The sequence below is a fragment of the Phyllobates terribilis genome, unplaced genomic scaffold (assembly GCF_046119375.1).
Source record: "Phyllobates terribilis strain yellow unplaced genomic scaffold, ASM4611937v1 Scaffold_5__5_contigs__length_657084704, whole genome shotgun sequence".
Classification (NCBI taxonomy): Eukaryota; Metazoa; Chordata; class Amphibia; order Anura; family Dendrobatidae; genus Phyllobates; species Phyllobates terribilis.
In genome coordinates, this window is record NW_027362765.1 from 8,493,714 (window position 1) to 8,509,763 (window position 16,050).

The 16,050-nt window shown below is 45.7% G+C and overlaps 2 protein-coding genes across 2 annotated transcripts in view; both read left to right on the top strand.

The window, feature by feature from the left end:
* Window positions 1-7,708, top strand: part of LOC141271738 (uncharacterized) — a 96,318-nt gene extending 88,610 nt beyond the window's left edge. Inside the window, exon 12 of the mRNA XM_073681833.1 lies at window positions 6,472-7,708. Within this exon, the coding sequence (XP_073537934.1) occupies window positions 6,472-7,225 (754 nt within the window). The 3' untranslated portion in view covers window positions 7,226-7,708. The remainder of the gene's footprint in view (window positions 1-6,471) is intronic.
* LOC141271737 (oocyte zinc finger protein XlCOF8.4-like) lies at window positions 1,130-6,565 on the top strand. The gene is made up of 7 exons (XM_073681832.1): window positions 1,130-1,188; window positions 1,879-2,028; window positions 2,158-2,337; window positions 2,420-2,543; window positions 2,627-2,724; window positions 2,923-3,013; window positions 5,806-6,565. The coding sequence occupies exons 2-7, from the start codon at window positions 1,951-1,953 to the stop codon at window positions 6,423-6,425; spliced, it is 1,191 nt and encodes a 396-aa protein (XP_073537933.1). The 5' UTR covers window positions 1,130-1,188; window positions 1,879-1,950; the 3' UTR covers window positions 6,426-6,565.
* Window positions 7,709-16,050: the final 8,342 nt, after the last annotated feature.

Consider the following 16,050-nt stretch of genomic DNA (forward strand, 5'->3'; position numbering starts at 1 on the left):
AATAAATTAGTGAATCAGGAAAAATGTAGGTGAGTGTTTATTCAAATTAAATATTTTTTTATGTTTTTATTTTTGGTTACTGGGTCAGTAATGGGGTTGTCTGATGGACACCTCTCCATTACTAATACCAGGGCTTGATGCCATTTGTGATTTTTGACAAATCACAGCTGTCATCAACTCCAAGATGCATTACACTGATTGTCAACGCATCAGAGCAATTGGGAAGAGCAAAGGCAAAAAGCCATATTTGGTGCATCTCATGTGCTGCTCCACTTCTGGTGCTGCTCCACTTCTGGTATGGCTAAGGGCTGGTATTTTTAGGCTGGGGATGGCCCCAATCACCAGGGACCTTCCCAACCTGATAATATCAGCTCTCAGCTGTCTGCTCTCCCTTTGCTGGTTACAAAAAATAGGGGGACCCCATGCCGTTTTTTAAATTATTTATTAGGTTAAACAAGGCTAAACACCCTTTAGTTCCACATGAAAGGCTCTAAAGGCTGCAGATTTATGATATATATGGGGTTGTGAGATTTTATATCTGCAGGACATCTATCTATTATCTATCATATATCGATATCTGTATATAAGATTGTTTTCTTAGTTTTGTAATCAGATTAAAGTTACATAGAGGATTATAGTAAGTAAAAGACGAAGTTAATAACGTATTGTATATGGATGTAGGCGAGAAAAACATCGCACACTCGTCTAACTCTTCGGGATGAACATTAGCCGGACTCTGAACATAGTCTATCAGGGCCGCCCTCCTTGGAAGGGGTTAAACATACGAGATTTCGGCCTTTTATCCTGGTATGGAGTGGATAGCACAATCATATGCCGCCACATAGTAGACGTCCGGTAACTGGTGATAATCACCTCATGTGTCGTCTATTTGTCTCCAAGCAGGAAAATCCCACGTTACATTCACACATAAAACTGTAGAAAAGGCGGCGCGGGGTAATTGTGCCAATAGTTAGGGGCAAATAATGCCGGAAATGTCACTGACTGCGGAGACGTCCCCATGTAGCGTCTTCACTCCGGATATCACTGTACAGGAGCCGCACAGTTCACACTGTGCATCCACTGAGGCCCCTGATCATGTGACCCCTGACTCCTCCCCTCCTGTGACCTCATCACAGGTCCTGTGCGCACAGAGCAGCCATATATGTGGTGGCGGCTCTGCAGGTGGAGGTATGTGTAGACCCCCATTACTGGGCGCAGGGGGCATTAACCCCTTCAGCACGGAGACTCTTTTGGGGTCTCTGTGTGGTGTGAACAGTGAGGTAACAGCTGTGGACAGAATGCGGCTTAGCTGGTTCCCGTCCACATTAGATCCATTCAGACGACTGCAGGATGAAGGACAGAAGCCCAGAGAAGTCCTCACACAACGCCATTATTCCTCTCCTAGTTCCAGCACAGTAATGTAGATAGTAGTGATAACCGTCCACATATTCTCTTTATACCCTCCAGTACGATGGATTTACCCTCAGTGTCCAGGAAGCTTCACGGTTCAGCAATGCCCCTCCGCCATCTCCCCTCCACCTGAACGATTTACCCTTTCTCCAGGTTCTCGTTATGTGTTTCTCTTGCGATTAAACTAGGAGACAGGAGTTGTGAAAGGGTCGGGGAGAGAACAACCAACCATCTCGTAAAACCATCAAACAACCATCTTGTGAGAAACTTTTTCAGCTGCAGACTGCGGGGAAGTAACTACTTGGTGTCTGTGGCCTAAAATATAAAGGTTTTATAAGTAGATGTCGAGGAAAAAAACTAAATACTGTAAAATAATAAATATCATATGTTTCCCTTATTATCTCCAGTAATTGTATTATTACACAGGATATTTATGATGTTACATCTGCTCATCATCTTCTCATTCAGATCTCTACAATATAAGATCCTCGCAGTGAAGATCTTCTATATAAGAGAATTTTCCTGATTTACCAATCAAAGATGGATATGGACAGAGACAAGATGGCGGAGAGGATATTGCACCTCACCCTAGAGATCCTCTTCCGGCTTACTGGAGAGGTGAGAGATTCTGATGGCGTCACATTACATCATTCTTATCTATGGGAATAACAGATGGACAGAACTGGAGAGGTGAGGACTCTGGAAATGTCTGGAGGGAGATTTATTAATGTGTCTCTCCATAACCAGGATTACACAGTAGTGAAGAAGACCTCTAGTGAGCGCTGTCAGGACCCTGTGTCTGAGGGATGGGGAAGACCCCTGAGCCCAATCACAGGACCTCCATCTCACCCCCTGATACATGAGGACATCAATGACCAGAAGATCCTAGAACTCACCTACAAGATGATTGAGCTGCTGACTGGAGAGGTGACACTGCTGGGAATGCTGGGACATTATACAATAATGCTATGAAGGGATCAGGGGATGACGGTATCATTGTATGTGTCAGGTTCCTATAAGGTGTCAGGATGTCGCTGTCTATTTCTCCATGGAGGAGTGGGAGTATTTAGAAGGACACAAAGATCTGCACAAGGACGTCATGATGGAGGTTCCTCAGCCCCTCACATCACCAGGTAATAGACAGGACGAAATACACACAGCCTATAATTATCTGTATGTAAAGAATGAATTCAGTCCCTGTATGTGCTTCCTCTAGATCTATCCAGTAAGAGGACAACACCAGAGAGATGTCCCCGTCCTCTTCTTCCACAGGACTGTAAACAAGAAGACCCCAATGTTCCTCAAGATCATCAGGTAGATGGAGAGAAGGTGTCATGAGATCTCCCCTATGATGTGTAGACGGCTGTGAAGGTCTTGTGTTCAGTCTTGTTTTATCCACCAGTATTATATGTTTTATACTTGTATAATGATAACGGTGGAGATGGCAGGATTAGAGCTGATCATAGATGGGACTTCTCCATCTGTTTGTGACTTTTACAATATTTGTTTCAGGGTGAAGATCTGACCCATATTAATACTACAGAGACATATGTGAGGGGTGATGAGCGATGTAAAGAGGAGATTCCTACATATGACTACCCAGGTGAGTAGTGACCACTAAATGCACAGAAGTCACAGATTCTTCTCAGTCACCGACTGTGGCTGCTTTATCAGTGGTGTAGTCCGGCCGTATCACAATCGTGTGATCACTATTTTGCCTCTAGACCACAACATTCTCCTCCGTCCGAAAATGTTCAAATGACTTTGGGCGTTGAAAGTCCTTTTCTATAGAATTTACAATCAGTAAGATCCACCTACCCCCTGGGATTAGAAGACGCTGACCCTTACCTCCTTACCTGCCCAGATCTGTAAACTACAAAGCCAAATGACAGCGTACGTAGAATGTGCTGACAAGTGAGAAAATCACTTTAAGAAAAATATTATGATGGGCCTGTAAGAGAAAGCAGAGGGTAATGATGGTGTTGGCTTCCTAGAACCCTGATATCTTATTGGATGAATCTACCTTCTCCCTCTTCTGTGCTGCTGAATGTGCTCATATGGTCCCTACAAGACCAGGTCCAGTCTTTCTGGCTAAACTTCACTTTTATGATCGACAACATTAAATGTGCAGTGAGGGACACGTGTGAATTTCTGTACAATAACAACAGAGTTTCCCTTTATCCTGAGTTTTCAATTTCTTTTAAAACCAACTAACTTCATACAGGATTGTGACAAACTATACAGAAAACATTACACCTGAGCCATGATATATCTCTAAGCTGTGCGTGGCTGATGGCTGTGATATACATTTATTCATGCCTGCAGGAGATGTGTTGGCTCGAGCCCTGGTTTCATGGATTCACTCCACGTCATAAATTCCATTATGTTTTCGATCCTAAGGAATTCAGATTACTGCACAATCTCTCCTGAAATGGGGGCGCTAATACTTTCTCTACTCTTCTGCTCAGGACTCCGTAGCTCCAATGGTCCACCATAAATGAGTGTGTTGGAATTCTCCCCTCATACATAGTTTGTTGTTGCGGATGTAACATTTTTTATTCTATGTCTTTTTTTACAGCTTCATTCTGTATGATAGTTTGATTGTGGTGGGATCGGCCTCACTTATGTGAATCTATAACTCCTTGGTAGTCTTTAAAAAAATGCCTCTTCCCAATGCCTGAGGTCCAAATTTAAGACACCTCAGCTCTGCACTATTATAAAAAGTTCTCTTTGATCGTCTAATATTTCTTTTTAAAACTCATCTGACAGAAAATATTGGCTCTTACGATAGTTTACATTGTCAAGAGCCACCGAGCCCCATACTCCAATTACCCCAGAGAGGTTTCACCACTAGTTACTCATTTATTACTGATGGAGACTGTTGAATTTGATCATTTCAGTAGATGTGTTATTGTCTATACTCACAGTTTTGACGACAGCAGTTAAATATTTAGCTATTTGAATGCAGATCTTGCTGGGATAGTTTGCAGACACAGCGTATTGGGGACACTGTTCATGGTCACCTGGCAGCTCAAAAGATGGCCAACACGAACAGGCTTGGCGCTATCTACTCCATTTTCCAGATCCCATGGATTACTTTATCACCCTTTAACCCCACTACATGGATCTGTTCTTACACAGAGACCCCTAGGCTTGGGCCACGGTGTTACCTGCTGTTCTGTGGTGTGAGATGACAAGAAGAATAGTCAGATAGCCGGGTCAGAACCAAGAGGACAGAGAAAATACAAAATCAGAAGACACGAGAGTAGTCAGTAAACGGGCCGAGGTCACAACAGGAACAAATACACAAGCCGGGAGCTGAGCACAGAGGACTGAACCAGAGGAGGACAAGGCTGGATCTGGCAGCTTCTGGCAATATGCTTCCACCTTTAGTAGGGTGCGGTGCTTTCCAAATGGCTGAAGCAGGGAGCAGATTACTCCAGCTGAACAGCACACACACCCATACTGTCAGACTGGATGGTACTACTGGTCCCAGCAATCCTGATCTTAGTGGCTGGACAGAGCCTGCGCCGCCCAGAGCTTCTGGTTCTGACGTCTCTTCCATCACCAGCGCCGCCTGCTGGATGAATAAGGCGGCTCCTGCTGAGAGAAGCAGACGTTGCAGGAGCAGATCCCAGAGGAGATGGGACCCACCATTTGCAGAAGCCCTAATATGACAAAATGTCAGAAAACCAGAGCAGTGGAAATCCCCATAAAGTGAATACATTTTATAACCCTCAGTGAATTAATCTGTAGTAGTAGTGATTATTTTGACTCCTCAGGCACTTCCCGGAAATTAGCAAACAGTGGAAATCACAAATATGCCATTTTATTACCCAACACATAGTGTCCAGATTGTGCTCCAGGAGACACACACCATCAATTAAGTGGGTTCCTCTCACTATAGTAATGCCAAATACATGGAGGCTAAATGTGTTTTGGGCGCACTGCAAGGCTCAGAAGTGAGGGGGAGATCTGACTTTGGGAGAGCTGATATTGCTGGATTGGTTTATGGAAGCCATGTTGCTTTTCAAGAGCTTTTGAGCCACTAATAATGTGGAAACCTCTGGTTTTCCACTGACAGATGATGGACCTGAGTGGGGACTTCTTTTTTGTGAGATGAGTAGAAGTTTTTATTGGTATTATTTTCACCTACATAACATTGGTGGCTTTTTATTCCATATTTGGGAGGCAGAATGAACAAACAGTTGAACACCACGTTCCACTGGTTCATCCTATGAGGTTTTCTATTAAACAGTGAACTGTCATTGTCTTGGTGAATAAATCAATATTTTTTAAATAACTTGCCATTTTTATAGACAGTAGAAATGTTAAAAAATATAAAATTCAAGGATATTTTTATTGAAAAATAATAATTGATTTTCTTCTTGACAGATGACTGCACCAGGAGATCAGAGGGACAGCTGACATCTTCAATTTTTAAATCAGATGATCTTGAGATCCCACAGGATACAATTGAAGTTAATGTCATTACTCCAGATATACCATCATCCCTTCACAGCAAAGATCTGTCATCTGATCCTTTGAAGCAGGTCCTGTCTTCTGATACATTGCAGACTACTAAGGAAAGTCAGAGTCACAACATAAGCATTAAAAAACAAATTGCTCCTAAAGCAAAGAAGCCATTTTCACGTTCAGAATATGGAAATAGTTTTCCCCTACAGAAGTCTTTTCCTAAACATCAAAAAATTCACACACCAGAGAATAGATTTTCTTGTTCCAAGTGTGAGAAATGTTTTAACAAGAAATCAAATTTTGTTAGTCACCAGAGAATTCACACAGGGGAGAAGCCTTTTTCATGTTCAGAATGTGGGAAATGTTTTACACAGATGTCAACTTTATCAGACATCAGAGAACTCACACAGGGGAGAAACCTTTTTCATGTTCAGAATGTGGGAAATGTTTTACCAGGAAAGCTTATCTTGATACCCACCAGAGAACCCACACAGGAGAGAAGCCTTTTTCATGTTCAGAATGTGGAAGATGTTTTGTGAATAAATCATCTTTTCTTAGTCACCAGAGAATTCACAAAGGGGAGAGGCCTTTTTCATGTTCAGAATGTGGGAAATGTTTTAATCAGAAATCACATTTTGTTAAGCACCAGAGAATTCACACTGGGGAGAAGCCTTTTTCATGTTCAGAATGTGGGAAATGTTTTACACAGATATCAAGTTTTGTTATACACCAGAGAACGCACACAGGGGAGAAGCCATTTTCATGTTCAGAATGTGGGAAATGTTTTACACAGATATCAAGTTTTGTTACACACCAGAGAACCCACACAGGGGAGAAGCCTTTTTCATGTTCAGAATGTGGGAAATGTTTTACCAGGAAATCCTATCTTGATAGCCACCAGAGAACCCACACAGGGGAGAAGCCTTATTCATGTTCAGAATGCGGGAAATGTTTTAACCAGAAATCACATTTTGTTAAGCACCAGAGAATTCACACTGGGGAGAAACCTTTTTCATGTTCAGAATGTAGAAAATGTTTTACACAGATATCAAGTTTTGTTATACACCAGAGAACCCACACAGGGGAGAAGCCTTTTTCATGTTCAGAATGTGGGAAACATTTTTACCGGAAATCAGATGTTGTTATACACCAAAGAACCCACACAGGGGAGAAGCCTTTTTCATGTTCAGAATGTGGGAAATGTTTTAATCAGAAAGTTCATCTTAATATCCACCATAGAACCCACACAGGGGAGAAGCCTTTTTCATGTTCAGAATGTGGAAAATGTTTTGTGAAGAGATCATCTCTTCTTACTCACCAGAGAAGTCACACAGGGTAGATGCCTTTTTTATATTCTTAATGTAGGAAATGTTTTCCTTGAAAATCAACTCTTAATAAACTTTAGAGAATTCACACAGGGGAAAAGCCTTTTTCATGTTCAGAACGTTGGAAATTTTTTAATCGAAAATTGTATCTTCTTAAAGAGGTTGTCCAATACTAGGACAACCCCTTGTCATTCCTCAAGTTTGTACTCGTTAAAATAAAAACATTCACACTCAGCTCCCGTGGCGGCACTGTTCCTGCGGTGTCGGGACTTGGGGTTGTTACATCACATGAACCCTGCGCCCAGTCAGTGCCCCTGCCTGTCCCTGCCTTCGGACATATTGAACATCAACAGGAAGCCAGGGCTACGGCTGCTCTCAGATTTCCTTGTGATGCTCGATTTTTCTGAAGGCGAGGACAGTGATTCTAGCGCTTATTGGGCTCACAAGACTTAAAAATCTCAAATGAGCCCCGGGAACTCACGTACCGACACCACTGGAACGGCATCTTGGGTATTTGCTGGGACTGTTCTATCTGTTTATTGCCTCTTTTGTGGTTCAATAAAGTATTGCCACACTGTTTTACCCTCACCCTGTGTTGTCTGAGTAGTGTTCTGCCCACTGAAGACTCCGGGTCTTCATATTTTGGTTGCAATGGTGGGATACTACTCAGCCCAGCAGATTTGGGGGAGCTGCAAGGGTACTGGTGTTAGCACACACCGTCCAAAGGGCTCCAAAGCCAGGGAGACATATAAGTAGACCACAAGTATACACAGCGGGTTTTGGATGCTCCCATGTTCAACCCCACCAGCCCGGCCTTGGGAGGAGGACCATGAGGATATACAGCAGCAACAAGAAACGGCAACTACAGGAGCTGTGCCAGCTTCAACGGATTGAATACCAGGCCACTGACACTCATCGGATTTAATTCAGGAACTACGGAATGCTGAGGAAGGCTTGTCTGGACGCAATGAATACAAGTGTGTTCTCGTCAATTACGTGAGGAGTTTATTCTCAAGGAAGACACGGAATATGCTCTGAGGGAACTGGATGATACAAAATTTTGTTCTCATGAAGGTGAGACCTCTTACATTCATGGCTGTGCTTAAAGACATGCTGATGGACTGTCTCCAATAAGTGGAGAAGGATGATTGGGATCCTAGCTTGTCTGGCTGATTTAAGATGGGAGAGCAATGTGACAAAACAGCTTCTTATAGACGTATAGATTTGTGAAGCCAAGAGAAATACACTACTGTGTTTGTGTTGACTTGTGAATGTATGTGTATTTCTGTGGCTGGTCAAGAAAGACAGTGACTTGGTGTTTGGGAACAATGATGTTTGTTGCTATGCTTACTGCATATTGTACTAAACCAGCTAGTTTATTTACAAAAGCAGGGGGATTAGCTCAAACAATGAGACCTGAGTGAGCCCTGCCATTACTCCTAATGCATGGGGGGCCCGAACATCCAGTGTTTGCCACGCTATCATGTGCATGACAATGCAGCAAACACTACCTCTGATCAGTGGTAAGGTTAATACCACCAGACAGAGAGCTGCGGTTCCCACACTGTCAGATGACAGTGTGAGCCCGCAGCTGTGACCAGAGGTAAAATGTTAACCTCCTGTCACAGGGGTCAGCAGATGGGATTACTACACCCACCAGCCCACGCCTGCTGTCACTGTTAACAGCAAGAGTGGGTGCCGCTGATGGGTGTATTCATCTGCCGGCACCTGTGCTATAAATAAAAAAATGGCGTGGGTTCCCCTGTATTTTTGATAACCAGCCAGACAAAACTGAAAGCTTCGGGCTGCAACCCAGCTGTCAGCTTTAGCAAGGCTGGTTATCAAGAATAGAGGGGTCCCATGACATTTTTATTTTAATTATTTAACTAAATAATTTAAAAAAATGTCATGGGGTCCCCCCCATTTTTGACAACCAGCCAAACTAAAGCAGACAGTTGGGGGCTGGTATTCTCAGGCTGGTAAGGGGCCATAGATATTGGCCTAAAAATAGCCCGCAGCTGCCTCAGAAAAGGCGCATCTATTAGATTAGCCTATTCTGGCACCTTGCTCTTTCCACTTGCCCTGTAGCGGTCTATCACCTTTGTATTGTCCGGTGACATCAAACACACGGGTTAATAATGGAGCAGCATCTATAAGACGCCTATCCATTGCTAATCCTATAGTTATATTGTAAATAAAGACACAGCCAGAAAAAAATCCTTTATTTGAAATAACAAGACAATTCTTTATTAATAATTCTTAGTTTAACAAAAAAAAATACTTACCTAACGCCCATTGCATTGAAGCCCTCGTCTCCTGTAACAAAAATAAAATAAAGAAAAATACTCACCTAACACCTAATCCGCTGAAGCCATTGTCACCTGTAAGAAAAAAACAAACAAAAAAAACAACCATATCCCTCACCTGTCTGACGTGATGACATAATCCAGAGTGTCCCACGAAGATCTGGGTCACCTCTAGAGCAGTCACATCAGCAATTACTGATGTGACTGTTCTTGAGGACAGCACTGTATACACTGACACAAGAATGTAATCACTCCTGTGTCAATGTATAACGCTTAGCTGCCAGGACAGAGGTTACTTGAGTTCATGAGCTGATGATCAGCTGATGAACTTAGGTCACCTCCCTTACTGCATTGGTGCTGCGTGAGAAAATTTCCACACAGCACTGATGCTGTAAATGAGGTCACTGGGGCTCATCAGCTGATTATTAGCTAATGAACTCAAGTAACTTCAGTCCCGGCAGTTCAGTGCTATACACTGCCGGGAGCGATCGCGCTCCTGTCAGTGTATCACCGGCTGATCGAATCGCCATGTCACATAGGCTTAGAGCGGACAGGTGAGTATAACGTGTTCATTTATTTCAACATTTAGTTTAAAAAAAATTTTACACTATGAGCACAGACGCTGGCTGATGAGATTACTCTTCCCATCAGCCGCATCTGCTCTTACTGTTGTCAGAGGGAGTGGCCGTAGGTTGATGGGAGGAGTAGTCCCTCATCAACTGACACCTGTCACCCGCTGTCAATTCTTTGTGCGTCTTGCCGCATTTTTGACTCATTGACTGTAATTGGGTCAAATATGCAGCAAAACTTTGCAGCAAATGCGCAAATATTTTTATACCAGCGTTTCTCCTGCGGATTTGACTGGCACAATTGAAGCCAATGGGTGAAAAACGCTGCAGAAACGCACAAAGAATTGACATGCTGCAGATTTAAACGCAATGACAAACCTGACAGGAAAATTCCTGATCATATGCAAAGCACTTCAGGATTGTCATTGCTGGCACACGGAGTCCCTAGCATTTTTGGCCTATTTCCGCAAGGAAAAAACGTCACGAAAACGCACCAAAAACGCACTGTGTGCACATAGCCTTAGTCTTTTTGTTGTCTCTTTTGTTGCAAATTTCAGGATATCTCCGTGTTCCCTTGTTGCCGCTCTAGTGTATTGATAGTGATCCTAAGTGGTCTCAGACTCACTACTAGAAGTGCTACTTTCGGACACCGGGGTATTGCTGGGAGTGGCTTGATGGCTCAATGCAGCATTCTGTAATGATTTCCTTTTTGGATTTTGCCACTTAAAGATACAATCATTTTCATCATCCTTAAGATTTCTTTGGTATTAGTAATATTTAATTTGGCTAGTGTCGTTCTCCCATTTATCCACATCTTTTTCTATCGTTTTCAGGTGTGTTTCTAGGATGTCAGGTTGAACATCCTTTTTTAGTGTCTTCTGTAATTCCTCAGTTTCTCTGTCCATATTCTTAAGTGTGGCTGTATTTTTGTCCACGATTATTTTGATAAACTCCAATGAGCAGGTGGTAGCTGCCAATTTCCATCTTTGAACCAAATCCAAGTCCTCAAGTTCAATGGAGGAAAAAACCTGCACTCATAATCCTCTTGGGATAATCTTTTGATCCATATCATTTTCCAATGAGGTCCTATTCCACCCTCCTCTGACTTTCTTCTGTAGTGCTGCTTTGTATTGTTGTATCAGATCCCTATCATTGGAGACGATATCCTGGGGGGCGCCATTGGCTTCCTGCTTAAATAGATCTAAGGACTTTGTACGCCAAGAAATCTCAATGGCTTCTAAATTCATTTAATGGATTTTATGTGGACAATCTGTATGATAAAACATTAATAAATAGTAATTAGCACATGTCCAAGTGTCAAAATCGGTGCATACCACATCAAATCAAATAAAACAACACAGCTCAAGATATTCTCCTCATACACAGAAGAACTGATGTCTAATCTATATTCCATCTTTAATTAATGGTGACAACAATCTCTGTGTCACTGCTGATTTCCATCAGATACAGACTCCTCCCCTTTGTATACTGCACTGCTCAGGTTAGTCCCATCCATACCATTGTCCTGAGACTGTGTGCACATCTCTGTGTCACTGCTGATTTCCATCAGATACAGACTCCTCCCCTTTGTATACCGCACTGCTCAGGTTAGTCCCATCCATACCATTGTCCTGAGACTGTGCGCACATCTCTGTGTCACTGCTGATTTCCATCAGATACAGACTCCTCCCCTTTGTATACTGCACTGCTCAGGTTAGTCCCATCCATACCATTGTCCTGAGACTGTGTGCACATCTCTGTGTCACTGCTGATTTCCATCAGATACAGACTCCTCCCCTTTGTATACTGCACTGCTCAGGTTAGTCCCATCCATACCATTGTCCTGAGACTGTGTGCACATCTCTGTGTCACTGCTGATTTCCATCAGATACAGACTCCTCCCCTTTGTATACTGCACTGCTCAGGTTAGTCCCATCCATACCATTGTCCTGAGACTGTGTGCACATCTCTGTGTCACTGCTGATTTCCATCAGATACAGACTCCTCCCCTTTGTATACTGCACTGCTCAGGTTAGTCCCATCCATACCATTGTCCTGAGACTGTGTGCACATCTCTGTGTCACTGCTGATTTCCATCAGATACAGACTCCTCCCCTTTGTATACCGCATTGCTCAGGTTAGTCCCATCCATACCATTGTCCTGAGACTGTGCGCACATCTCTGTGTCACTGCTGATTTCCATCAGATACAGACTCCTCCCCTTTGTATACCGCACTGCTCAGGTTAGCCCCATCCATACCATTGTCCTGAGACTGTGTGCACATCTCTGTGTCACTGCTGATTTCCATCAGATACAGACTCCTCCCCTTTGTATACTGCACTGCTCAGGTTAGTCCCATCCATACCATTGTCCTGAGACTGTGTGCACATCTCTGTGTCACTGCTGATTTCCATCAGATACAGACTCCTCCCCTTTGTATACTGCACTGCTCAGGTTAGTCCCATCCATACCATTGTCCTGAGACTGTGTGCACATCTCTGTGTCACTGCTGATTTCCATCAGATACAGACTCCTCCCCTTTGTATACCGCATTGCTCAGGTTAGTCCCATCCATACCATTGTCCTGAGACTGTGCGCACATCTCTTTGTCACTGCTGATTTCCATCAGATACAGACTCCTCCCCTTTGTATACCGCACTGCTCAGGTTAGTCCCATCCATACCATTGTCCTGAGACTGTGTGCACATCTCTGTGTCACTGCTGATTTCCATCAGATACAGACTCCTCCCCTTTGTATACTGCACTGCTCAGGTTAGTCCCATCCATACCATTGTCCTGAGACTGTGTGCACATCTCTGTGTCACTGCTGATTTCCATCAGATACAGACTCCTCCCCTTTGTATACCGCATTGCTCAGGTTAGTCCCATCCATACCATTGTCCTGAGACTGTGCGCACATCTCTTTGTCACTGCTGATTTCCATCAGATACAGACTCCTCCCCTTTGTATACCGCACTGCTCAGGTGAGCCCCATCCATACCATTGTCCTGAGACTGTGTGCACATCTCTGTGTCACTGCTGATTTCCATCAGATACAGACTCCTCCCCTTTGTATACTGCACTGCTCAGGTTAGTCCCATCCATACCATTGTCCTGAGACTGTGCGCACATCTCTGTGTCACTGCTGATTTCCATCAGATACAGACTCCTCCCCTTTGTATACTGCACTGCTCAGGTTAGCTCCATCCATACCATTGACCTGAGACTGTGTGCACATCTCTGTGTCACTGCTGATTTCCATCAGATACAGACTCCTCCCCTTTGTATAATGCACTGCTCAGGTTAGTCCCATCCATACCATTGTCCTGAGACTGTGCGCACATCTCTGTGTCACTGCTGAGTTCCATCAGATACAGACTCCTCCCCTTTGTATACTGCACTGCTCAGGTTAGTCCCATCCATACCATTGTCCTGAGACTGTGCGCACATCTCTGTGTCACTGCTGATTTCCATCAGATACAGACTCCTCCCCTTTGTATACTGCACTGCTCAGGTTAGCTCCATCCATACCATTGACCTGAGACTGTGTGCACATCTCTGTGTCACTGCTGATTTCCATCAGATACAGACTCCTCCCCTTTGTATAATGCACTGCTCAGGTTAGTCCCATCCATACCATTGTCCTGAGACTGTGCGCACATCTGTGTCACTGCTGAGTTCCATCAGATACAGACTCCTCCCCTTTGTATACTGCACTGCTCAGGTTAGTCCCATCCATACCATTGTCCTGAGACTGTGCGCACATCTCTGTGTCACTGCTGATTTCCATCAGATACAGATGTGGCACCCCAGGGGTCTGGTTTCCACAGTAATGTAATGTTATGTCTGAGAGCAGGTGGGAGGTCCTTTGGTCAGGGATCCTGTGCATGCCACACCTCCTGCCCAGTCTTGGGAGGGGAAGAACTTCCCCTATATAAACCCGGGGCTGAGGCAGGGTTAGGAGTCAAGGAGAGTAGAGACGAGAAACAGTCATAGGAAGAAACAGCAGAAGCTCAGTGGGAGCAATACTACTACGAGTCAGGGGCTGGCAGCTGCAGAGCTCGCCCTGACTGAGAAGCTTTCTTACCGGACCCGGCGTCCGAGGCTGTGGGGACTAACTCTTACCCAGCAGCAGAAGCCGACCGGCAGGGGATTTCAGGTCCTCAGGCCCAGAAACCCGAAGGCACGGTCACACGCGTGGGACCAGCACCGCCATCGTGGAGCGGAAGCCATTAGAAGGCCCCGAGTCACCGGCCATACGGGTGAGCACCACACGGTACACTCAGGGACGTGGGCTACTTATATCCGCTTCTAGCAAGGTAGCCAGAAGAGTACAGTCAGTTTGGGAGGCCTACAACTCCGCCTGGCCAGGGGAGATCCCATCTGCTCAAGGACTGACCAGGCCCCGTTCGCTAGCAAGTACTCCGGGAGGGTCTATCGTTGTTACCAGTAAAGACCCTGAATTACACCGCACCGTCTCTGAGTGGTTCCTGCTACCCCCATCTTCCACGTCGGCTGCCCGGAGGCCATACCCCTCCCGTTGGGGGTTATACTATCACGCTGCACAATTCTACACCGGCCTCAGCGGTCTGCCCTGCAGCGGCAGCTCCATAGCTGCAAATCAACGGGTGGCGTAGTCGACACTCAAATAACATCTATCAAGACTGCCACACACTGAGTTTGACTCCCTGGGCACGGACCGGGTCCCCGCCACTCGGAGACTACAACCCTCATCTGATCCGGTTCCGGGTAAGCCCCCGTGCGCGAGACGCTGCGCGACACAGCAGGCCCAGGGGCGCGTCAACTTTGGCGTAGTCGGCAGGATTTCGTGCCCGCAACCACCGGGTACTGCGTGCCTGAAAAGCAAAGACTGTTCAAACTTACCAGTGGTGAGGTTTCCCGCCATCCGGCGCCATCTTCTGCCTTCTTCCCGCCATCCGCGAAGTTTTCCCGCCATCCGGCGCCATCTTCGGCCTTCTTCCCGCCATCCGTGGAGTTTTCCCGCCATTGGACGCCATCTTGAGGACGCCGCGCGGGAAGAAGAGGGGCGTGGACTCCGAAAGCGCGCGAGAACTGAAGCCCCGCCTCACGTCCGGACGTTGCGTAAGGTCCTGGAAGGAGCCCAGCAGACGCCGACGTCACCGGAGCGCGACGGAAGGTCCTCAACCCTGACGATCTACTGCGGAGCCGCGGCCTACGGAACAGGATCATCGCAAGGTAGGCCACGGTCCACTAGGGGGGAGGAAGATGTCGGATACGGAGGAGAGCTTCACTGCCTCAACCCCCGCCAGCGCCACCGCTGCTGCAGTTATGCCCTTCACCATGCCCTATATCCCGGGAGCAGCTTGGCTACCCCAGTACTCAGGGGAGTCACATACCCTGCATGACTTTAGAGAAAAGCTGGATAGCCTCTTCCAGGTGTACCCCCTCACAGAAGAGCAAAAAGTGAGCATCCTGGTGGCCCAACTAACCGGGGCAGCCAAAAGGGAAGTAAAATCCTGGCCACCTGGGAGGAAGACTGTCGCAGGGATACTAACCCGGCTGAAGGATACCTTTGATACCCGCACCTCAGCCGAGATTAAGCTTAGATTCTACGGGTGCAAGCAGCGAGCGCATGAGAGTATAAGGGACTATGCACTAAACCTACAAGAGGCCCTGAGGGCCATTAAGCAGACCGACCCTGATGGAGTGGGAAACGAGGACAGGCTGTTGACCGAACAATTTATAGAGGGACTATATTGTAATGCCCACCGAACCCAGTTGCGGGCGATGGCCTTACAGGACCCTCATCTGGGATTTGCACAGTTCAAGGACAGAGCCATCCGGGTGCTCCGAGAACCGGCACCGGGTGGCGTTGTGACCCACAGGCGCCCAGCTATCACTTACCACCAGGAGGCGGCGCCCTTGTCGGCAGGGCCTGTGGGAGCTGATGCGCAGGCTTTGGACAATGACCCGGCTCCAGA